The sequence below is a fragment of the Aethalodelphis obliquidens genome, unplaced genomic scaffold (assembly GCF_003676395.1).
Source record: "Aethalodelphis obliquidens isolate GAN/ISIS:26980383/991018 unplaced genomic scaffold, ASM367639v1 scaffold9, whole genome shotgun sequence".
NCBI lineage: Eukaryota > Metazoa > Chordata > Mammalia > Artiodactyla > Delphinidae > Aethalodelphis > Aethalodelphis obliquidens.
Window position 1 is genome coordinate 23330322 of NW_020837953.1, and position 25957 is coordinate 23356278.

The 25957-nt window shown below is 43.9% G+C and overlaps 1 protein-coding gene across 2 annotated transcripts in view; it reads left to right on the forward strand.

Annotated features, from left to right (window-relative positions):
• GRIK3 (glutamate ionotropic receptor kainate type subunit 3) overlaps nucleotides 1-25957 on the forward strand; it is a 238414-nt gene that overhangs the window by 121890 nt on the left and 90567 nt on the right. For both annotated transcript variants that reach the window (XM_027109070.1, XM_027109071.1), the window contains exon 2: nucleotides 20813-20989. In XM_027109070.1, the coding sequence (XP_026964871.1) occupies nucleotides 20813-20989 (177 nt within the window). The remainder of the gene's footprint in view (nucleotides 1-20812; nucleotides 20990-25957) is intronic.

The following is a 25957-nucleotide window of genomic DNA, read 5'->3' on the forward strand; positions in this document are numbered from 1 at the left end:
ACACACACACACACACACACATATATATATATATACACACACACAAATTCTTTATCCATTCACCTATCAGTGGGCACTTAGATTGCTTCTATATCTTGGCTATTGTGAATAATGCTACAGTGAACAGTGGGGGTGCATATATCTTTTTGAATTAGTGCTTTTGTTTTCTTCGGAAAAATACCCAGAAGTGGAATTGCTGGACAATATGATAGTTCTATTTTTAATGTTTTGAGGAACTTCCGTACTGTTTTCCACAGTGGCTGCACCAATTTACATTCCCACCAACAATGCACAAGGGTTCCCTTTTCTCCACATTCTTGCCACACTTATTTGTTGTCTTTTTGATAACAGCCATTCTGACAAGTGTGAAGTGATATCTCACTGAGGTTCTGATTTGCATTTCCCTGATGATAAGTGATATTGAACTTCTTCTCATATGCCTGTTGGCCCATTTTTTAATCGATTGTTTGTTTGTTTGGTGTTGAGTTGTATGAGTTCTTTGTATATTTTGGATAATAATCCTGCAGATATCTTCTCCCATTCAGTAGGCTGCGTTTTCCTTTTGTTGATTGTTTCCTACACTGTGCAAAGGCTTTTTAGTTTAGTGTAGTCCCATTTGTTTACTTTTGCTTTTGTTTCCTTTGCCTGAGGACACATATCCAGAAAAGTATTCCTAAGACCAATGTCAAAGAGTGTACTGCCTATGTTTTCTTCTAAGAGTTTTATGGTTTCAGGTCTTACATTCAAGTCTTTAATCCATTTTGAGTTTATTTTTGTATGTGGTCTGAGAAAGTAGTCCAGTTTTATTCTTTTGCAGGTGGCTATCCAGTTTTCCCAGCACCGCTTATTAAAGAGGCTGTCTTTTCCCATATTGTATATTCTTGCCTCCTTTGTTGTAGATTAATTGACCATATAATTGTTGGTTTACTTCTGGGCTCTCCGTTCTGTTCCAATGATCTATATGTCTGTTTTTTGTCAGTACCATACTGTTTTGATTACTGTAGCTTTGTAGTATAGTTTGAAACCAGGGAGCATGATACCTCCAGCTTTGTTCTTCTTTCTCAAGATTGTTTCAGATATTCAGGTCTTTTGTGTTTCCATACAAATCTTTGAATTATTTGTTATAATTCTGTGAAAAAAAATGCCATTGGTATTTTGATAGGAATTACATTTAAAATGTAAATTGCCTTCGTTAGTGTGATTATTTTAACAATATTAACTCTTCCATTCCATGAGAACAGTATATCTTTCCATCTGTTTGTGTTATCTTCAGTTTCTTTCATCAGCATTTTATAGTTAACCTCCTTTACAGGCCTTTTGCCTCCTTAGTTAGATTTACCCCCAGGTATTTTATTCTTTTTTATAAAATTGTAAATGGGATTATTTTCTTTTTTTGGGGGGGGGATTATTTTCTTAATTTCTCTTTCTGATACTTTGTTGTTAGTGTTTAGAAATGCAACAGATTTCTGTATATTAATTTTATATTCTGCAACTTAACTGATTTCATTTTTTAGTTCTAATAGTTTTTTCAGTAGCATCTTTATGATTTTTTTATATATAGTGTCGTGTCATCTGCAGTGACCGTTTCACTTCTTCCTTTGCAATCTGAATTCCTTTTTTCTTTTTCTTGTCTGATTTCTGGGACTAAGACTTCCAATACTATGTTGAATAAAAGTGGTAAGAGTAGGCACCCTTGTCTTGTTCCTGATCTTAGAGGAAATGTTTTCAGCTTTTCACCATTGAGTATGATATTTCTGTACGTTTGTCAGATATGGCCTTTATTATGTTGAGGTATGTTCCCTCTATACCCACTTTGTTGAGAGTTTTTATCATAAGTGGATGTTGAATTGTGTCAAAAGTTTTTTCTGCATCTATTGAGATGATCATATGATTTTTATTCTTCAATTTGTTAATATGGTGTAGCACATTTACTGATTTGTGGTGATATTGAAGCATCCTTGCATTGCCGGGATAAACCCCACTTAATCATGGTATATGATCCTCTTAATGTATTGTTGAATTTGATTTGCTAATGTTTTGTTGAGGATTTTTGCATTTATGTTCATCAGTGATATTGGCCAGCAATTTTCTCTTTTTTTGTGTGGTTTCTTTTTCTGGTTTTCATATCAGGGTGATGCTGGCCCTATAGAATGAGTTTGGAAGCATTCCTTCCTCTTCAATTTTTTGGAATAGTTTGAGAGAAATCAGTGTTAACTCTTCTTTAAATGTTTGGTAGAATTAACCTGTAAAGCTGTCTGGTCCTGGACTTTTGTTTACAGGGAGTTTTAAAATTACTTATTCAATATCATTACTGGTAATTGGTCTGTTCATCTTTTGTATTTCTTCCTGATTCAGTATTGGGAGATTATACGTTTTCAGGAATTTATCCATTTCTTCTAGGTTGTCCATTTTATTGGCATATAATTGTTTATAGTAATCTCATATGATTCTATTTCTGTTTTGACTTCTCCTCTTTCATTCTGATTTTAATTATTTGGGCACTCTCTCTTTTTTCCTTGATGAGTCTGGCTAAAGGTTTATCTATTGTATTTATCTTTTCAAAGAACCAGCTCTTATTTTCACTGACCTTTTCTATCATTTTTGTAGTCTCTATATCATTTATTTCTGCTATGATCTTTATTATTTATTCTATTAACTTTGGGTTTTGTTTGCTCATTTTCTATTTCCTTTATGTGTACATTTAGGTTGTTTATTAAACCAGTATTTTAAAAATGCAAGCTATTTCTTTTTGCCATGGCTGCTGACAACCTATGCAGATTTTAAGATTGTGACTTTGTGTATGATGTGAAATAGTGGCCTAGTTTTATTCTTTTGCATGTGGCTGTCCAGTTTTTCCAACACCATATATTTTTTTTCATATGATATCGCTTATATGTGGAATCTGAAATATGATACAAATGAACTTATTTACAACACAGAAACAGACTCACAGGCATAGAAAACAAACATTGTTACCAAAGGGGAAAGGTGGGGGTGGGATAAATTAGGAGTTTGGGATTAACAGACACACACCACTATGTATAAAATAGATAAATAACCAGGACCTACAGTATAGTAAAGGGAACTATGTTCAAGATTTTTAATAACCTATAATGGAAAGAATCTGTAAAGAATATATAAATGTATATATGTGTGTGTGTATATATATATATATATATATATACACATATATACATATATATATATATATAACTGAATCACTTTGTTATATACCTGAAACATTGAAAATCAAATCTACTTCAATAAAATGAAAGAAAATGTCCAACACCATTTATTGAAGAGACTTTCCTTTCTCCATTGTATGTTCTTTGCTTCTTTGTCATGAATTAATTGTCCATATATGTGTGGGTTTATTTCTGGGATTTCAGTTCTGTTCCATTGATCTATGTGTCTGTTTTCCAGCCAATACCATGCTATTTTGATTACTATAACTTTGTAATATAATTTGAAATCAGGGAGTGTGATACCTTCAGCTTTGTTCTTTTTTCTCAGAATCGCTCTGGTTATTTGGCCTTTCATGTTTCCATATAAATTTTAGAATTTTTGTTCTATTTTTGTGAAAAATGTCATTGAGATTTTGATAGGGATTGCATTCAGTCTATATATTGCTTTAGGTAATATGGACATTTTAACAATGTTAATTCTTTCAGTTCATGAGCCTGAAATATCTTTCCATTTCTTGGTGTTTCTTCAATTTTATTCAACAATGGCTTATAGTTTTCAGTGTACAGGTTAATAGATTTAACTTCCTTCATTAAATTTATTCCTAGATATTTTATTTTTTTGTAGTTGCAATGGAAAATGGGATTGTTTTCTTAATTTTTCTTTCTGCTAGTAAATCAAAATGGATCAAAGACTTGAATGTGAGATCTGAAACCATAAAACTCCTAGAAAAAACATAGACAGTGCGCCCTTTGGCATCAGTCTTAGCAATATTTCTGGATATGTTTCCTCGAGCAAGGGAAACAAAAGCAAAAATAAACACATGGGGCTATATCAAACTAAAAAGCTCTGCACAGCAAAGGAAATCAACAGAACAAAAAGACACCTACCTAATGGGAAAAGGTATTTGCAAATCATATATCCAATAAGAGATTAATATCCAAAATATGTAAAGAACTCAACAATAAAAAAACCAAAGAACTTGATTGAAAAATTGGCAGATTTGCCAATTTTTGCCAACATGAATAGATGTTCAACGTCACTAATCACTAGGGAAATGTGAATCGAAGCAATTAGATATCACCGCATGCCTGTTAGAATGGCTGTTATCAAAAAGGCAAGAAAGAAGTGTTGGAGAGGCAGGCTGTGGAGAAAGGGAACCCTCGTGCATTGTTGGTGAGAATGAAAACTGGTGGATCCACTATGAAAAACAGTATAGAGGGTCCTCAAGATATTAAGAATAGAATTACCATATGATCCAGCAATTCCACCTCTGGGTAGATAACTGAAGAATTTTTTAAAACCACTAATTTGGAAGATACACGCACTCCAATAGCCACCACAGCGTTTTTTACAATAGCCATGATGTGGAAACAACCTAAGTGCCCATCAACAGATGAATGGATAAAGAAGATGTGGTATATGCAGTTGACCCTTGAACAAAGCAGGGATTCAGCGCACAGTCGAAAATCCAAGTATAACTTACAGTCGACTCTCCACATAGGTGGGTCCTCTGTATCTGCCATTCCACATCTGCTGATTCAACAAACTGTGGATCATGTAGTACTATGATATCTACTATTGAAAAAAAATCTGCATGTAAGTGGACTCATGCAGTCCAAACTCGTGTTGTTCAAGGGTCAACTGTATATAGAATGGTATACCGCTCAGCCATAAAAAAAAAAGATGAAATCTTGCCATTCGTTAACAACGTGGGTGGACCTTGAGGGTGTTAACATAAGTGAGGTAAGTCAGACAGAGAAAGACAAACACTGTATGGTTTCACTCAAGTGTAGAATAAAATAAAATGAACAAGCTAAACCAAACAAGAACAAACACATAGATACAGAGAATGGAGTAGCAGTTACCAGAGGGGAAGGCGTGTGGGCAACACGGGTGAAGAGGGTCAACTGTATGGTTATAGAAGGAAACTAAACTTTTGGTGGTGAGCATGCTGTTGTGTATACAGAAGTCGAAATATAATATTATATGTGTGAAACTTATATAATATTATAAACCAATAAAATAAAAGAGAGTGCCATTTTGCTCCAGTCCTGGGAATGCACCTGCTGTCCTGCCTGTTATAAACTTGGGCTTTTCCGAGTGGCTGTGACTAGAGGGGATTATGAGTCTTTCAGGATTTTGGTAAGAAGTGTTCAGCTTTCTGATCTCAATCCTTCCTATAAGGAATCTCCCCCACCACTTTCAAGCCCCAAATTACATTCTTACTTTTTGTGGTGTCCCCTCCTATCACGTCAATGCATAAAAGCCACCATCCATGTGTTACCTCCCTGAAGTTTTGTTGTTTAGCCATTTCATGCTTGCTTAAACTTGTACGTTCCATACATATTCCTTTATAATTGAGAAATACTTATAAGTGCCTACTATGTGCCAGGCATTGTTCTAGGCACTGGAGAGAAAATAATGAACAAGCTCTTTATGCTCAAAGAGCTTATATTATAGTGATAAGGGTGGAGGACGAGGCAAACTATAAACTAGATAACAGATATTTGAGATCATTTCAACCTGCATTAAGAGCTTTGGAAAATAAGCAGGGTATTTCAGGGGTAGGGGTCTCCCCTATTGTTCATCTGCTGTGTGCCTGGTGCGTGACACATGGGAGGTGCTTCCTGAGTGTTTGGAGAACGAAGGAAGGGCTGAGTAGATGAGCAGCTCTATCAGTGGTGTCTGTGGGGGGACAAGGTCACTTGGAATTCCTTTGCAGGAGCTGAGAGCTTGTGAAGATGCAAGCAGTCTCATTTGCTGATAATCATAATTAAGTCAGAATCTCTTATTTCAACCCAGTGCCTTGGGGACAGAGGCACAAAGCATTTGGCTGGTGAATTGGCTCCCCATGCTTCCCTCCCTGCTGTGCGCCAGCCCCTGTGAGTTGAGTGCCCACACCTGCCTAGGTGCACACGCACACATAGACACATGCTAATGAGAGCCTAGCAGAGTAATCACGCCTCTAAGCTGTGTTAAAACAACCTGTGACTTGTGTCCCGGAATCAATCCAGTAAAAACAAAACCCATCACATGGACCCCCTGACTGTAAGTAGATCAAATACTTTCAAAGTATACTTTGTTATAATTTCTTCATTTTTTCTTTGTGTGTCTCTGGTGCTCAGGGCTGGGGACCAGGTTATGTGGGGCAGACTGAGATGTGAAGGCTTTAGCCCTGAACCTCAAATAGCTCATTCCTCAGAAGGGGAAAAGAAACTTTTGCCCAAATCACTGTGACGCAGCAATTCCCGAAGCGTGTTTTCAGGGAGGTGCTCTGCCAAAAGAGGTTTCCATGGTTGTCAAGTAAGTTTGGGGAATGTTGTCTATGCTCCCCACCTCTCAGAGGCTGCCCGTGAGCACAGCAAATGCCCAGAGAACTTCTGCAGGAAAGGAACCTGCTCAATCTTGTGGGGGTTTTTTTTTTGGTTTTTTTGTTTGTTTATTTTCTTAATTTTTGGCTGTGTTGGGTCTTCGTTGTTACACATGGGCTTTCTCTAGTTGCAGCGAGCGGGGGCTACTTTTTGTTGTGGTGTGCAGGCTTCTCATTGTGGTGGCTTCTCTTGTTGCGGAGCACGGGCTCTAGGCGCGTGGACTTCAGTAGCTGTGGCACGTGGGCTCAGTAGTTGCGGCACGTGGGCTCAGTAGTTGTGGCTCGCGGGCTCTAGAGTGCAGGCTTGGTCGTTGTGGTACATGGGCTTCGTTGCTCTGCGGCATGTGGGATCTTCCCAGACCGGGGCTCGAACCCGTGTCCCCTGCATTGGCAGGCAGATTCTTAACCACTGTGCCACCAGGGAAGTCCTCGATCTTGTTTAACTTCTACTTTCCCAAACATATGGAAGACTTCAGCCTCCCTACACGCCGATGGTAGTTTCCCAGCGTTGCTGAAACAGCAATGACACCATTTTCCCTCCAGTCAAAACAGAGGTGCCCATTCTCGGTTCTACCCAAGGCAGCTTAGTAGATGGAGTCGGAACCCGGACAGGGAGAGAAGAGAAAGCGACAGGACACGTCTCCGGAGCAGGAGAGAGGAATCTACTGCTGCTGGCTGAGGAACCCCGGCTCCCTCAACTGGGGTGGTTCAGGCACCACGGGACTGCAGCATGGGCGTCCCTAGTGAATAGGGAGTTCTGGAAGGGACCAGAGGGGTGCCAAGGTCAGCTGGGCTGGACTGCCTAATTCCAGGAGGCCAGTGCAAAATCACAAGCTGAGACCCCAGAGGAGGTCAGTGTATGTGAGCAGAAAGTGGACTTCGAGAGATGTGGGCTGCATTTGTGTTGGTTTTTTTCTTTAATGGGGGGCAGGCCTGCAGGATGGGTGGGCCGAGGGCAGACAACCATACTGATATTTTCAGCATCTTGAAGTCCTGTCTTTAAGAGCTCCCACCTGGGAGAGGTGTGCCCAGGAGGCCCACCTGGGAGAGCTCATCCCAGAGTCAGGAGCCATGGGGGAGGGGGTGGGGGGGCGGGGCCTGCAGGTCAACTTTGTGTTGCGGCCTGATCAAAACAACACGTGTTTTGCTCCACCAGACCCCCTTCTGTCGTTCCAGCAGCATTGTCAGAGAAGAAACAAAACAGAGAAGTGGAGGTTGATTCTATAATTAGTGCACTTTCTTCACTGTTCATTCAGGATCTCCAGAGATCAATTAGCTTGCTTTTAAGCTAAAAGGCATCTGAATAAGTATTTAACCTGCATAGCAATTGATATTTAAAACAGATGAGGATGGGATTAATAATGCAGAACTGGGCTGGCTCCTTCCTCCGCTAATTTCCCAGGTTCTACTCCCCCTGCCCCTGCCCCTTGCCTCTGCCCACACCGCATCCCAGTGGCCTTAGACTGGCCTCCTGGCCTCCTCAGGGCAGGGCTGTGGGCAGGCAGGCTGGTGCCGAGGGAGGGCTATCTTCCAGATGCTGACACCACTGTGGAGCGGGGCCCCGGGTTCGCAGAGGAGCTTCGGTTAGGGCTGCTTTGAGGGTCCACCCCCAGCCAGAATCAGATCCTTTCTCTACAGCCATCCAGCCATGTCACCAGGCACATGGCACCCTATCTACCCCTGCAAGGGGCAGGGGCCTGGAAGGTTGCCTACTGAGGGCACGCCAGCCTCAGCTTCCTCCTCTAGTAAGAGCCGATCACGGCCAGAGATGGGGAGACGTAGGAGCTTGCAAACTGCAGGACCTGGGTACCCGCCCTGCTGGGCGTCTTCATGGCAGGTGGTCTGGAGGACACTTGTGTGCTTTTTGCTTTGTCATTTAAGTATCAAAGTCCTGAACAGGAATTAGCTTTTAAAAGCAAGTAGTGTGTGTGTGTGTGTGTACAGGCACACACTCATGTACTTATGGACGTATTTATTTAATAAACATGTCTCAGCATCCTCTCTGTGCTAGATAGTGTTAGACACTGGAGCAGGGAAGAGATGCCAGGGCTACTAAGGTGTGTCTCCACCCTCCAGATGCCCACAGCCTAACAGGGAGGGAGTGGGGGACATGACACGTGACACAGGTGAGGGTGGGTACAGAGGATGAATTTGGAGCTTAGGGAAGGCGTCTTAGTTGGGAGCTCCCCAAAGCGGATCCTGCAACAAGATAGGGTGCGAGTAGTTTATCTGGGAGATGGTTCCAGGAAGTATGGTGATGGAGCAGGAAAGTGAGATGGGGAAGGAGGAAAGCCAGCGAAGGTGTGTCCGCAGGTGGCTTGTGCTGTGGGTAACTGGGGCTCAGCCCCGCTGGGGCCCTTTGAAAAACTGGGTATTTCGTGTCTCGGAATTGCACTTTTGAGGGGCGAGGAAGCCGGGGTTCATCCGCCTGCTCCCTGCCTCCTCAGCTGAGGCTTTGCTGAGCTCAGCTCCCTGGCTGTTGTGTTCTGTCCCTCGCTCGCCACAGCTGCACCATCGCCAGCGAATTCCAAGGGGGGCAGAGGAAATGTCTGCGGGAAGCCCCTGGCGGGGCATGGGGGAGGGAGGAGGATACAAGGACAGTGTTTGCTACACAAGGCTCAGAAGAGAAATATGGAAGCCAGCTTTGGAAGGAGGAAACAGAAGGAAAGGCGATCCAGGCAGAAGGGGAGCACACTCGAAAGCACAGAGGAACGAAGGGGAGGGTGACAAGTACAGTGTGAGTGGAGGATGTCCTGCGTGGAGGAGGTCAGGCTGGCCCGGGAAGGGCCTCGAATGCCAGGCTCATGGGCAGGTGTGCATGGGGGTGGGCTGTGTGACGGCTCTGCCCATCAAGGAGGTGGGACAGCCCCACCAGGGACTCAAGATTCAGGATCTTCTTTCCTTTGGCCCCTCCGGCAAGGGCGCTCACTGCCCCTGGGCCCCTGCCCTTCCACCTGATGACAGCCCATCGGTCATCAGGGTCTCCGGGCAGCACGGGAGCCTCCAGCCATCCTCCCGACATGGTGGATTCTGCAATATATATATATATATATATATATATAGGTACACGGGCCTCTCACTGTTGTGGCCTCTCCCGTTGCGAAGCACAGGCTCCGGACGCGCAAGCTCAGCGGCCATGGCTCACGGGCTCAGCCGCTCCGTGGCACATGGGATCTTCCCGGACCGGGGCACGAACCCATGTCCCCTGCATCGGCAGGCGGACTCTCAACCACTGCGCCACCAGGGAAGCCCAGATTCTGCACTATTTGACTTGCGCGTCCCTGAGTTGTACAGACAAAGCTCCGCATATCATCAGATCAATTAAAACGACTGCCACCAGGCTCCAGGACTCCATCAGGAGGCCTCCCCTGGGGCCCTCCGGGATTGCAATCCTCTCCTCAGATCTGTTCTTTCTCCGCATACCCCCATTTAATTTAAAGCCCCCCAGCTTCCCTGTCACTACAAAATTGTAACTTCTTGCCCTCATGAGGGCTTACAATGTGCCTTAGATGATTTATGCCATTTAAGCCTCAAAATAGAGCTATGTTGTAAGTGCGACTAATATCCCTGTTTTCAGATTACCAAACAGAGGCACAGGGCAGGGAAGGGATTTGCCCAAGTTTGCACAGCTGGGAAATGGCGGGGTCAATTCCAATTCAGGCAGCCTGACTGTGGAGTCCACAGGCTTGACTGCACTCCCATTCTGGTCCAGACTCCAGGGTCTTCTTTGATGCTCCCTCTCGCAGGCCCCCACCTCCCTCCTTCATCTCATCACAGATCAGTCCTAGAGAAGCAAACCCAGCAGCTCCCCTCCTGCCTGGCCCCTGCTTCACTCCCTCCCCACTGGCCCTAGCCCAAGCCCTCATCCTCAAGAACCTACCCACGGCCATTCTCTCCCTCGCCGGTGCCATGTTCCTTCCACAGCTCAGTGCGGAAGGGCAGATGCTGCCTTATCCACGGAGACATCCATGACTCCCTCTTCTCCCTCTTCTCCACCTTTCCAGACATTCTGATCCCAGGGAGAGTTTTCACCCATAGCAATTTTATGTGTGGCCCTTCTCTCATTTCCTCTTCCGAGCTGTGAGCTCCCGAAGGCCTGGGAGTATGCCTGATCTCTTTCTGACTCATCTAGCGTTCAGCATGGTTCCTTGTTCATGGTTGTAGCCTATAAACTGCTTGGGGAATGAATGAATGAATGAACGAACGAATCAACAAACCCAGAGGAGGGGAGACACACAGCCTCCTTGTCTCCTCTCCCTCGCCCAGGACCTCAGAAAGCCTGTGCTTGGCACTTTTCCACTGGGCACTGCTTACCTTCTGTAAACCACCTATTATGCCCAGTGGGGGAAGTCAGCCATGTGTCCCCTCATCTCCTTCTGCTGAGACCAGGGCACAGAGAGGCCCAGAAGCAAGTCCCCAGGCACTGCCAGGGCCCTGAAGAGCTGGCTAAGGTGTAGAAAGCAGAGCCTGGTTCTTCCGACCCAAGGGCTATAGAGAGCCGCAGGGGCCCTGGCAGGGAGAAGAGAGAACGCTGACCGCTGATCGGAACAGACAGGGAGGCGGCCGGGAAGAGGTAGCAACAATCTCACTGATTAGCGTCTCAATCTCCACGACACCTTGGAAACTTCAGAAAAAGAACAAAGCAGACTGGAAAAGAAAGAACAGACTTAGGCCCCAGAGGACTGACGGTGCCTGGACCTGGTGCTGGGAACGTGAATGTCTCCTGGGACTTGGCTGCCAGACGGACAGGTGGCAGCATGTTGCAGGCTCGGCCGGAGTCTGCCAGGCTCACTGCAGTTGGGGCTGGGCTGGCCGGGCTGCTTTTGCAAGGGCCAAATTCAAGAGCACAAAGTTGTTCAAGAGAAAGGAACATCTCAGGACTCCAGACCAGCCCTAGACAGTCATGAGGTCAAGGGCTTAATCAGGGGACTCAGTCTTCTGCTTGCATCTGCCCTGGGACCTGTGCGCTGGCGGGTCTCTAGGGCCACTTGCCCAGAGGGAGTGTGTGTTGGGACAGCAGGGGCTGTGGGCGGTGCCTCCTTGCTCTTCATGATGAGACGTGGCAGGACAGCTCCGCATATTTGAGGTCACAGGCCACCATAGGTCATCTGGGAGGCAGGGCAATGCCACCGCTTGGGCACATTTCCAGAGACAGAAAAAGCAATCTTAAAGATAAGGGTGTTTGGCTTCCCTGGTGGCGCAGTGCTTGAGAGTCCGCCTGCCGATGCAGGGGACACAGGTTCGTGCCCCGGTCCGGGAAGATCCCACATGCCGCGGAGCAGCTGGGCCCGTGAGCCATGGCCGCTGAGCCTGCGCACCTGTGCTCCGCAACGGGAGAGGCCACAACAGTGAGAAGCCCGTGTACCGCAAAAAAAATAAAAATAAGGGTGTTTATGCTTAGGGCAGTCAGAATGTTTCTCGAAACATATGACAACATGTCACTGTAGAAGGAGCAAGAAGGAAGTCGGTTCCGCTTGGCACAGCTAGTTCGAGCGTTCCTCCCCCACCCCCGGCCTTGCATTTCGCTGTCTGTAGATGAGGTTAGTTCTGAGCAGTGGTTTTCATGCTGCGCCTGGTGGAGCCCTGGGGGTTACAGAGCCTTCGCGGGAACTGTGGCATCCAGTCTTTAAGAGTCCAGATGATGGAAATGGGCTTGGGCAGTGGTGTGCTGGTAATCACACTCTCCAGGGGGAAAAAAAAAAAAAAAAAGCTCTCATTTGTAGCACCTGCTTATTTCTGTGGTGTAAACATTCTCGTTGTGGCTGCTTTCAAGCTGCCAATGGTTTAGTAACTCACTTTCACAACTCCTAAAAAGTTAACAGTTGACACTAACAAGCTGGCTTTGGTTGCAGAAGAGAATTTACCTCATAGTAGTTTTCACAACCCCTTTAACCTCCCTGGGCCTCCATTTTTTCTTGTGTAAAATGGGGCAATAATCATTTCTGTCTAATGGGGTTGTACAGGTTCTTGTAATAAATGCAGCAGGTAGAACGCATTCAGCATCATCCCCAGCACATAATCAGTCTTGTTATGGTTATTATTATTATTGTTATTTGTTTTACCCATTCGGCTTACACTTAAGATTTTGTTGGAAGAAAATGATCCAACTGCACCTGTGCTCCACCCCTGCTAACATCTTCTGGGACCCATCACACAGCGCGCACGCACACAGACACACACACACACACACACACACACACACACAATCCTATTTCCTCAGCAGCCCTGGCGTCTCTGCTCCATTTTATTAAAGCAGAAAGCAGTGACAATTATTTTCATAATGAACTAGCTCTTCAAATTAATGCCAATTACGCTATGCAATCATGATTAAGATTATGCATTAATCAACGGTGCCAACCTACTTATTAGCCTCTTTAAATAATGATCATGAGGAATGTATGGGAAGGAAGAGAATAGAGAGGAGCCAGTTGAATGGGGGAGCTGCTTCGAAGCGGTGTGGGGTGCTCTTTCCAGAAGCCAAGACCCAAAGCAGCCTTTCTTCCATGGGGCAGAGCCTGAATTAGAACCCCAGCCCATCAGACACTGAGCTTCCAAAGCTCCCTGATCTATAGAGCCCCCTGCAAAAAAGAGAAAGGGGGCAAGAGGACCCAGAAGGGAGAGGGTAGGGGAACCCTCAAAGGTTTTTCAATGGATGAGGTTTGGTGCTGCCCTTCCCTTCCTCCAAAAGAACTGAAAGGTAAGTGTGGTTGATACTCTCCCTGAAGCAACGTCACCTCTATCTTAGGTCAGGTTCCCCAGATGCAGAGCCTGAGTCAAGGATTCAGATACCTGGGGTCGATAGCAGGGAAGAGCACTCTTTAGGAAAACCCTGTCGGGGAGTGAGCAAAGCAGGATAGGGAAGGGGACAGGGATGGACCAAGATGCAGCCTTGGGTAAGATCTGGTCTTCGTCTGATGCAGGGTGGGGCTGTTGGGAGGGGCTGTGGAGCATACCTGCACCACAGAGTTATACCCACCCTAAGGCAAGGGGACCACCCTTTTGAGTCCCAGTATCATTCAGTCATGGGCTACACACTGCCCCAATGGGAAGAAGTGAGAATAGTTCTCTAGAGAGAAAGGCAGCCTGTGAATGGAACCAAGACTCAAACCCATGTCTGCTACGTCCAGAACCCACTCTCTGAACCTCTGCACTGTGTCTAAATATCTGCTGCCTGGGTGTCCCAATACGTTCAAATTTGGGCCATCATCGTGCCCTTAATGTTCAAGTAAAATGACCCATCCTTGCCTGTGTTTGGGGGATAGAGATGGGGGAACAGCCTCTCCCCAGCAACATCTCTGAGATGCCCCAGGGCTTCTGGTTTCTGCTAATCACCTCTTGTTCCAACTTCCTTCTCTGCTGAGTTTTTCATCCCCTCTCATCCCACCTCCTGCACCTCTTGTCCTCTTTCTACCCTGATTCGCCCTATGCTGGACTCTGCCCACTCCCTTCACTGTCCCCAAAGAACACAAGCTGGGGTAAGTTTTCTGTGACCAACTTTACCAAATGATGGGGCTCCTGTAAGGAGGGAGATGACAGCACACACAGATCAGGCTAACTGGGCACTAAGAACCAGACATCACTGTGTTACCATGACCCTTTCTGCCGTGGCCTCACCCGCCTTTGGTCCTGGGCTACATTGTCCTCTTCTTTCTCTCTTTTTGGGCCCACTTCCTGTCTATTCCCTTTCTCCTGGGCCATTCTCTCCAATCCTCCCCACACAAAAATTCAACATCCCATCTTTGTTTCTTTTGCACAGCAATTCAGTACCATCATCGTCTTATCTTCTCCATCCAGGCCCTAAGGTGCTTTTCCCTCTGAGATAAAGGCTTCCCTTCCCCCGGAAGAGGTCATAGACCACAGCCCACTGGCCAAATCCAGCTCACCACCTGTTTTTGTAAATAAAACTTCATTGAAACATAGCCACATCCATTGTTTACATATGCTGCTTTCATGCTACAATGGAAGAGTCCATTAGACCTTCTGGCCCACAAAGCCAAAAATATTAACTACCTGCTCCTTTACAGAAAATGTTTGTCAACCCCTGCCCTAGAACGTAGAAGCTCAGAATTCGTTTTGTTTTTAGCATTGTTTCACTCCTACTTTAATAACTGCCCGTTACTAAGTCCTCACCATGTCCCACGCATTTAGCTACATTGTTTCCTTTCTTCCACGCAACAATCAACCCTTGGAAGTGTGTGCCCCATTTTGCAGATGGAGAAACTGAGTCTCAGAGAGAGTAACTTCCTTCAGTGTGTAGAGCCAGGGTTTGGACTGAGGCCTGACTGTCTCTGGAACCTGAGTTGGGAACAGCTGATTACCGTACATGCTGGTTATGGTCATCTATGGTCATCTGTTTATTGTCAGCTGAGTTCTCCTTAAGAGCAGAGGCCCAGGACTGACTTCTCTTATCCCAGCACCCAGTGACAAGTGGGCAGAGACCAGTGGGTATTCATGGGACTGAATTGTGTATCCTCTGGGCTTGGGTCTCAGTGGCTTGAGACCCCCTCTCTCTTCTCCTCCCCACCTGCCAAGGTCTAAGAGGCAAGCAAGGATGTGTGAAGCCCTAGGAAATGGCCCATTGTCCCATGACCTTTGATCCTCATCTGGGATGGGGCTCTCTAATGACTAGATTTCTCCCCAGCCTTTCTTGGAAGAAGTTTTTTTGATGTTTACATTTTAAAATATTAAAAATAATATTCATTGTAAATAATATGGAAAAATCAAGAAACTACAAAGAGCAAGATTAAAAGTATCCATAAACCTCTTCTTCCCAGAGAAACTCACTGGTACCATGGTATAAATCCTTCCAGCCTTTTTTCTGTAAATATAGTTATGTGCTTTTTATTTGATAAATAGGTTTCATACTGTAATATTATTTTGTTGCCTTTGGGGGTGGGCATTTCCTGTATCATTAAGTATGTTTTAAGAGCGTTTTTTAAAAGCTTTTTTCCTTATTACCAAAGCTCCGTGCAGAACATTTGGGGGGGAAAGCACTAAGCAAAAGCAATCCATTATCTTTTTACTTTATAGAAAGAACCTCTGTTAACATTTTGGTGTACGCCCTTCTGGTATGTCCTTTTTGATTTTAATTGGAATTGCATTAAATTTGTAAATTAATTTGAGGAGAGCTGACATCTTTACAATACTGAGCCTTCCCTTGCAGGAGAAAGTTATGTCTCTCCATTTATTCAAGTCTCCTTTTATGTCCCCCAGTAAAGGTTTGTAGTTTTCTTGATAAAGGAATAGCACATTTATTGTAAAGTATCTTATTCTTTTGTTGTTGCTTTTGTGAATAGGGTCTCTTTTTCCCCTTGTAATTCCTCACTGTTTATTGCTGATTTATAGGAAGGCTGTACATTTTTCTATATATGTTTTATATGCTGGTCCCCTGATGAGCTTCCTGTTTACTTTCTACTAGGTTTTGATATGATTCTCTTGAGTTTTTAAGAGAATGGTATTAAGCATCTGCAAATAATGTGTCTTTTCTCTGACTGCATGACCACGATTTATTTTTGCCTTATATACTATGATTTTAAAGACTGTTTTATTATGGAGGACGTCTGTCATACATACTTAGGGAGAATGGTATAATGAATCCCTGTGTACCCACCACCTGGCCCCAGCAATCAGTGACCCATGGCCTTTCCTGTCCTATCTGCATTCCCTTCACATCCACCCCTCCCATATTATTCTGAAGCAAATCCCGGATACCGTATCCTGCCATCCAACACCCTGACTGTTAATGCCTGCAAGTTGTTCTTCCATATGGATGGGTTTTAATATATTGAGTAATCTGCTTTTGAACATCAAGTTGTTTCTATTTTTTTCAGTATTATTTCAAGATACTATTTCAAGAATATCCTTATACATACATGTTTATGTTACTCTAACTTTTTCTAAATTTGTATCCATAGAAATGGAATTACTGGATCTTATGGTATTTTGATCCCTTATTTTCCTTTAAACACATACACACAATCCCATGATGGCTTTTCTGATTAGAAATATAACACATGCTCCCTGCAGAACTTTTTGAAAATACAGAAAAAGCACAAGGAAGGGAATTCAAATCACCCGTAATCCTCCCACTCAGAGAGACCCCCTCTTAACATTTGGGGATGCAGTCTGCTCGTCGTTTTACAGATGTGCTCAGCATGTCTCTGCATCCCCACACAGACTCACATGCATGCACACTATATGTTACAAACTGTAAGCCTGCTGGAATACCCACGGGGGTGGGAGGGCAGCAGATTTATTTGTTTACTTTTTTAAATAGTCACTGTTTTTTAAAAAAAATTTAAAACAATTGAACAACCCGGATACCCATCAACTGGTGGTGAATGGGTAAATGAAATGTGGTACATCCATAGAAAGTAATACTATTTAACCATAAAAAGAAATGATGTACTGCTACGTGCTGCAACATAGATGAGCCCCAGAAGCATTACGCTCAGTGAAAGAAGCCTGATGCAGAAGACCACACACTGCATGATTCCATTTAAATGAAATGCCTGGAAAAGACAAATCTCTAGAAACAGAAAGTAAATGAGTGGTTGCCCGAGGCCGGAGGATAGTGGGTGAAAACAATGATTGACTGTAAGTGGGCACCAGGGATCTTACGGGGGTGATGGAAATGTTCAGTAGCTGCATTGCAGTGATGGTCACACAATTTAGTACATTTGCTAAAAATCATTGTACACTTAAAATGGTGAATTTTGTGAAATTTCTTCATGTAAATAATACCACAATTAAGTTGCTTTTTTTTAAGAATAGAGGTTTATTTTGGGAAAATAAGCAGAAAGAACAAAATAAGAAATCTATTACATAGGACTGTACACTTGTGTTGTTTTGAAATGCCTCCTCTTGTCAATGATATGAATCCCTCCTCATCTTCCTTCTATTCTTCCTCTTCTAACGTGGGGTCATACTGCATCTCCTGCTTTACAACTTTTGTTTTTCACTTAAAAATATATAATGGGGCTTCCCTGGTGGCGCAGTGGTTGAGAGTCCGCCTGCCAATGCAGGGGACACGGGTTCGTGCCCTGGTCTGGGAAGATCCCACATGCCGCGGAGCGGCTGGGCCTGTGAGCCATGGCCGCTGAGCCTGCGCGTCCGGAGCCTGTGCTCCGTAACGGGAGAGGCCACAACAGTGAGAGGCCCGCGTACCGCAAAAAAAAAAAAAGTATATATATATATATATATATATATATATATATATATATATATATATACACATATATATCATGGATACTTCCCAATCATTACATGTTTGCTCTTATCTGGGAATATATAACAAATTGCAAATTGCCATTTATTTACTGTTTCTCTGGTGCTGAGCATCTCTAGATCTGCCTCCTCACACATGATCTGCGTGCCCATCGTTGGAATCAATTCCTAGAAACCAGAGCTATGAGTTCAATATGTGAGCATTTTTAAGGCTTTTGATAATTTCTAATGGCCATCGAGGAAGGAGGGTGTCCCGGTTCCCACTTCTACCAACAGTTAAGCCAATGATTGTTTCCAAGCGCCCTCGGCAAAGCTGGGACAGGCAAAAATGGTATTTCACTGTTGGTTTAAATTGAGCTTATTTGACTATTAGAGTGGGTGCACATTTCTTCATATGTGTTAATAGCTCCTTTGTATTATTTTTTTTTTCTTTTGTGAAACGCCCATCCTTGCCCTTTGTACGTTTTTGTATTGGAGGATTTGTCTTTTTTAAGGGTTTAAGTGCTTTTTATAAAATAAGAACATCAACCTTTGTACTGCCATATATGTTACCTATATTATTTCTAGGTTTGTTGTTTGCTATTTAATTCTGTTTATGAAAATTTTGAAATTGACACATTTTATATTATTTCTATGGAGTTATAAATCTTTCTCCTATGGTTTCTGACTATTGGAATGTCCAGGAAGGCCTCCTGCACCTCAATATTGTAAAATATTCTCCTATATTGTCTTTTTAGGTAGTTTTGTAGAGTTATTTGCCCCCCTTCCTTCCCTTACTTTCTTGCTATTTAATCTTTGCTCCATCTGGAACTTTTTTTTTTTTTCTTTTGATATATAGCTTAAGATTGGAATCTAAATTAAATTTCTCCCAAATAATTGAATAATTGTCTCAGCACAATTAATGAATAATTCATCTTCTACCTTCTGATTGGAAATAGCCATCTTTATCATGTCTTAAATACTTATCTCTACTTGAATCTTTTTCTGGGGGCTTTTATCTCGTTCCATTGGCCTAACTGTGTTCTCATATACCATTAGGACATGGTTTTAATTATTTTGGCTTTATGATATATTTTAAAACTGGCAGTGCAAGCCATCTCTCATCTCTTTTTAGGCTGTCTCCTGTTTAATCTTCCAGATGTATTTTAGAGTCATTTTGTCAAGTTAAAAAAATATATATATATACACACACACACACACACACACACACATTCTTCTATGATTCTGACTGGAATTACATTAAGCTGAAAAAGTAATTTGGAGAAAAACTGACACCTCTACCCTTGACCCTACCTACCCAGGAACATGACATGCCTCCTCGTTTAAATCTATTTTTATGTCTCTCACTTAAGGTTTTTTTGTCATTTTTAATATTGGAGTTGCTTCATGATTAGTTATTTACTATTTTGTTGATATTGTAAAGGAAATCCTTTTGCCATTAAGTTTTTACTCGTTGTTGCTGATTTAAAGAAACACTTAATTTGTGCTAACTGGTCATTGAACTTGAGTCTCCTACTAGTTCTTACTAGTTTTCATGTTTAGGGGTTATTATAAGAGATTTTAGGAAGGCATTTATATCACTGGCAAATAAGAATTTTTTTCTTTCCGAAGGATGTGCCTCTAAATTCTTTTTCCCTCTTATTTCATTGGTTAATGGTGTGGTGTGGCTCTACACACCTCCTCTTTTTTTTTCCTTTAATGAGAATGCCTCTAGTGTTTCACCATTAGGGATATTAAAGGCCAATTTGAGCTGAAGATGCTTCAAGGAAGTACCTCTTCTAGAGCTAGATTATTAAGCATTCTTCTTTTTTTAACATCTTTATTGGAGTATAATTGCTTTACAATGTTGTGTTAGTTTCTGCTGTATAACAAAGTGAATCAGCTATATGTACACATATATCCCCATATCCCCTCCCTCTTGTGTCTGCCTCCCACCCTCCCTATCCCACCCCTCTATGTGATCACATAGCACCGAGCTCATCTCCCTGTGCTATGCGGCTGCTTCCCACTAGCTATCTATTTTACGTTTGGTAGTGTGTATATGTCCATGCCACTCTCACTTCGTCCCAGCTTACCCTTCCCCCTCCCCATGTCCTCAAGTCCATTCTCTATGTCTGCGTCTGTATTCCTGTCCTGCCCCTAGGTTCCTCAGAACCTTTTTTTTTTTTTTTTTAGATTCCATATATATGTGTTAGCATACAGTATTTGTTTTTCTCTTTCTGACTTACTTCACTCTGTATGACAGAATCTGGGTCCATCCACCTCACTACAAATAACTCAATTTCATTTCTTTTTATGGCTGAGTGATATTCCACTGTATATATGTGCCACATCTTCTTTATCCATTCATCTGTCGATGGACACTTAGTTTGCTTCCATGTCCTGGCTATTGTAAATAGTGCTGCAATGAACATTGTGGTACATGACTCTTTTGAATTATGGTTTTCTCAGGGTATATGCTCAGTAGTGGGATTGCTGGGTCGTATGGTAGTTCTATTTTTAGTTTTTTAAGGAACCTCCATACTGTTCTCCATAGTGGCTGTATCAATTTACATTCCCACCAAATTTTATCAAATGCCTTCCTGTATTTTGTGAGTTGATCATATCTTTTTCCCTTTGAACTCTTGATGTGATGGAATGATATTCATAGATGTCTTTATATTGAACCACGCTTATACTCCCGGAATACAACTCTGTGGTCATGGCATGTTATCCTTGTAATAATATTCTGGTAGATTCTACTTGCCAGCACTGTATTGAGAATTTTCATAGCAATATTCATAAGTTGGTCATTTTATCTGGGCTCTGTTTTTCAGTCTCTGTTATTAGGAATTTGCTAGCTGAGAGAAATGAACTCGGAGGATTTTCCTATTTCTTATGCTCCAACACAATTTCTATGTATGGGAGTAATCTGGCATATTATTGAACATTTGGGGGAAGAATCTTGCCCATAAAACCGTCTGAACCAAGCGTCTTTCTTGGCAGCCCTCCTCCTTCCCCAGCACACACAATTTTACCCATCTCTCGCAGGAGGAATCTTTGAGTATGCAGACGGCCCCAACGCCCAGATCATGAACGCCGAGGAGCATGCCTTTCGATTTTCTGCCAACATCATCAACAGAAACAGGACACTGCTGCCCAACACAACCTTGACCTACGACATCCAGAGGATTCACTTCCACGACAGCTTCGAGGCCACCAAGAAGGGTGAGTGGGCCGCCCCCACTGCTCTTTCTGGCCTTGGGAGGGATAAGGCTGTGTTTGCTGTCCAAGGTCCTTAAAATGTGCCAAAGCTCTGGTTGGGTTTGGGGCCTAGAGCCTTTTCTGCGTGGTTTCAGGACCGGCCTCTGGCACGGTTCGCTTAGGCCGTGTCATCTCTCAGGGGCGGCAGTTTGTCCATCAGGAGTTTCCAGGCCACAGGCAAAGGCCATGAGGGAATGAGGGGGCCTTGGGAAGGGGTGGGGTATGAGAGGTGGGCTCCTGAGATGGGTAAGGAGGCCAGCCCAGGTCTCCAAAGCCTCTGAACCAAAGCCAGCACTTTCAAACTTAGTTTTTCTTTCATTGAAATCCTGCCCAGTATATCAGTATTTAAAATATATATAAAACAGATTATGTAGAAGTTCAAATATGCAACACTTACTTGCCATAAAAAGACTTACTAAAAACAAAAACAGCTGCTGCTATGGGTACAATTTGACCCCAGCTGTGGATGACACTTGAAGTCTGACATTGGCCTCAGCATTCAGTACGTTTCCATATTTTTTTTTTTGGCTACATAATAACAAGAAAACCATAATTCACAAAAATAATTGTAGTAAATCCAATCATAGTTTTCCCCATACCTGAATTTTAAGAAATCAAAAATAAAATATTGGGCTGTGTTCTTTCGCCTTAGTGACACATTTACAATAAACTCCAATGACTGCACAGAAAGGACTGAAGAACTTTATTCTAAGATCCTCACTAAAAAAACAAGGTAACTTGTCAAACCTGAATGAGCTAGCAGGTTCCAATGTGGCATATAGCACATTTGAGTATACCAGTATGCTCTTTTTTCGCTGTCTTTAAAAGTATCATTCATATATATGTATAATTGGAATTTAACTTAAAGTCTTAGATAGCTCTGGAAATAACTTCCAGAGAACCCTAGAGTTCCATGGAACTCTATTAAAACCCTCAGACCTAAGGAATCTCATTCCCAGGGTCATCCTTCCTATCGTATGCTATCGTAGCCCCTTGCTTCTCTTCTTCAAGGCCCTTATCACAATTTGTGATTAAATAATTGTGTGTATTTAATGTCTTTCTCCTCCTCTCCAACACAGCTGAGAGGAAGGCTCCTTCTTCTTAACTGATATAGCCCTGGCACCTAAAAGACGGGTCTATATTAAGTGTTCAATGAAATGACCATTGAATGAATCAATGAATGAGTTGTGTGAGAATGGGGCATGAGGGGCTGAGCATCATTGCCCAGAATCCTTGTCAGCTGAGATGACAGCATTATCCATGCATCTTGGGGAGACAGGCCCATCCACAAGATCCCCTTGGTCTTTCTAAGGGGTTCCCAGTGGCTAATCAAGGTGTCCTGGGCTCTCAGGTACAGACCTGCCAAGGTGCTGCCTGCTGCCATCTCTGTTTCCCAAAACCCCATTGTGGGTAAACACCTCAGTATAGAAAGGCAGAGTAGCACGGGCTTGGAGCCAGACATCCTGGAGCTGCACCCTGTCCATTCTGATATTAGTTGTGTGACCTTGCACAAAACACCCAGTGCCTCAGCTTTTTTTTCGTCTACAGAATAGGCACACCTCTGTGAAGTGCTTAGGACAGTGCCTGGCACATATGAAGTACCATTGGCCTTGTTCTTATTACATTGGCTGCCTTGCTCTCCACTCCCTGAGCCATCAGGTCAGGGGCCTCACACCTTCAGGCGCTCTCGCACTGCTGGTCCCTGCCTCGCCCGCCCTGCTTCTCCTTGCCTGGTGTGCTGAAGGTCAAGGGTTTCCTGGCATTGAACACAGCTGTCACTGACATTTTAGAGGCCGCTGCCTCAGGGCCAAGCTGCACAGGAACTAGAGGCACCCCACCCTGTTAGCCTTGCAGAGTGGTCCTTCGCCCACCACTCCATCCCTCCTCTCCCCGTGCTGACGTGCACTCCTCCCTGCCCACATCCTCCTAGCTCTTTGCCAACATGCACTGCGGCCAGCACCGTGTGGTCAGGGCTCCATCTCCCTGCTGAGAGTCCATGCTGGCACCCTCTGCCCAGCCTTGTCCAGCTAGAAAATGACTGACCTCAATCAAAACTCACTGCTCAGTGAAAAGGTCAAGATACAGAACAAATGCCCGGAGACGGAACAGAGAGGCCCGCATGGACACCAGCCCGCTAAGGGCTGGGTTGTGTCTTCTGTCCCTTTTGTCTAAAATTCACTAAAGGAATAGATGACTCTTGAACGGTGCACGTGCCACTCAGCACAGGGGCCTTTCCCGGCGGTGAGCCCGGGACAGGGCTTCAGAGCCGCTGAGGCACTTCCTCCAGCAGGGGCTCACAATCCCACACTGTGTGGAGTTGCGTGGCGGTGGCTGAGGAGACCCGAGACGGAAACACTCAGCTCCGGAGGTCCAGCCAGATGGGTCCAAGTGACCAAAGCCACAGCCCCTCCCCATCCTACAGCAGGTCACCTGCCTTGTTTGTTGGAGGGCCTACCTAGTCCAGCACTGACGTGACCCTCCAGCCACATCTGTGCCACTGGCTCCCTCAGTCTCTGGGTTCTAGCCATCCCTGCCATCCTCAGGTGCCATGCTTCCTCCCACCTCAGGGCTTTTGCACATGCTGTTCCCTCTGCTTATAATTCCCTTTCCCCATCCCACCTCTTTGTCTAAAGAACTCCTCCTCTCAGCCTTCTGGTCCTCAGGGGAGCCCTCCGCAAGTCTCTGGACAAGGTCAGGTCTCCCTGCTTCCATCTTATAACACCCTGGACCTTTTCTTCACACCCCGACCCCTGGTGGTGTGGGTGTGGGTGTGGGCGTGTGGGTATAATTATGTGATTATCGTCCATGTTTTCCGCTAGATTGCACGTCCCTTTGCCTCCTCACCACCGTACTGTAGAATCATGGTTCTGACTGCTGGTACCATATACCAGTTTTGCCTGTTTTGGAACTTTACACGAGTAGAATACCAATGTGTACTTTCTGAGTCTTGCTTCTTTCACCCTACAGTAGATCTGTGAGATTCATCTATATTGTTGCATGTAACAGTAGTCTCTTGTTCTTCATTGTCGTGTAGTGTTCCATTATATGAACAGACCACCGTTTTAAAAAATCAAATTTACTGTTGAGCATTTGAGTTGTTTCCATTTAAGGCCACAGAGTCGTTCTGCTATGAACATTCTCATCGATGTCTTTTGGCGCACAAACGCGCACGTTTTTCGTTGGATACATACCCAGGAGTGGAAATGTGAGGTCATCCAATGTGCATATGTTCAGCCTAACAGTTTTCCAAAGTTGCTGTACCAGTTGGCACTCCCCGCGGTAATGCAAGACGGTGGTAGCTGCTCCACATCGTTGCTAACTCGTGGTAAAGTCTGTTTTATTTTCGGTGGTTTATGTGGTGGATGTCTCACTGTGGTTTTATTTTGTATTTCCCTGATGACCAGAGATATTGAGCATCTTTTCAGATACTGAGAGATCATTTGGAGCTTCCCTTTCTTGGAGGGCCTTTTGGAGGCTTTCAACCACTTTTGAAAATTGAGTCGCTTGTCATTTTCATATTGATTTGTGTGAGTCTTTTATATATTCTGGCTATGTGTCCTTTGCTGGATATACATATTGCATATATCTGTTACAGATGAGCATGCCTTTTCACTCTCTTGGTAGTATCTTTTGAGGAGCAAACTTTTTCATTTAAAGGAGTCCAATTTATCAATATTTTCCATGATGACTATTGCCTTTTGTGTTCTGTTTTCTGTTCTGTTCTGTTGTCTATCCTAAGGTCATGAAGATATTCTCTTACGTTCTCTTCTGGAAGCTCTATTGTTTTATCTTTCATAGTTAACTCTATGATCTATCTCAGATTGATTTTCTGGGTCGGGTGGGAGGTAGGAGGTGAGGTTTATTTTTTCTACACAATGCTGGTGGGAATGAAAACTGGTTCAACTTCTCGGGAGAACTGTTTGGAAGTATCTACTAAAGTGAAATGTATGTCTGGAAGGTTGTTCCTAGCCACTTCCTTGACAATAGCCAGAAGTTGGAAATAAATGAAAGGTCCGTCAGCAGAAGAATGGATAGGTGGGGCGTACAGTTATACAATGGAATTGAATCAGCAATAAAAACAGAACCAGCTCTTGCTACGCACACCATCACAGATGAGGCTCACAGACGTATTTTTGAGTGAATGAACAGTGATCACCTCTGGAAGAGGGATATGAACTGGAAAGGGGAAGACAGAACCTTCTTAGGTGTTGGAAATGTGCTGTGTTTTGATCTAAGTAGTAGTTACATGAGTTCAGTTATATGTAAAAATTCATAAAATTCTGTGCTTAAAATTAATGCACTTTACTGAATTGTATTATATCTCAATAAAAAAAATGTAAGTGGCTCCTCTCCACTGTCACTCTCCCTTAATGTCCTTTTGATAATACACCTAAGACAGACCCCTCCTGTGGTGAGAAGCACCCCTGTCTGACCCTGGAGGCATTTCTGCTGTTGGATTATGCTGCCCATTGGGGACCCTCCATCCCTCGGGGAACCCCGTGTTCTGTGATCTTTATTTTTTCTTTTGATCTTTGGTTTTTAAAAATGTATTCCTCGGGAGCATCATTAGGACTCTTCCAGAGGGGTGAGCTTGGGCCTCATTCTAATTAACCCAATGAGATTCATTTTCCCTAGGCAGAGGTTCTCATCACAGCTGGATCCAGCCACCGTGGGCCATGTGGGTTGAGGGCATGCAGAGGCCTGACACCACCTGCCCTGCCAGCTCTGGTTGAATTAGTCCTTTCCTCCACATGAGGCCCAGGAGGCCTTTCCCCATTAACAGGGACTTTCACTTATTGTCTTTAGTTTTAAATGTTTTGTGGAAAATTAAAAGATCAGTGACTGCCAGGCTGTGCCCGAGCCAACAACCCAGAGAACGTCTGTGTTTTCTTCCAAGCCTGACCGGAGTGGGGCTGGAATCGACCCAGCCCT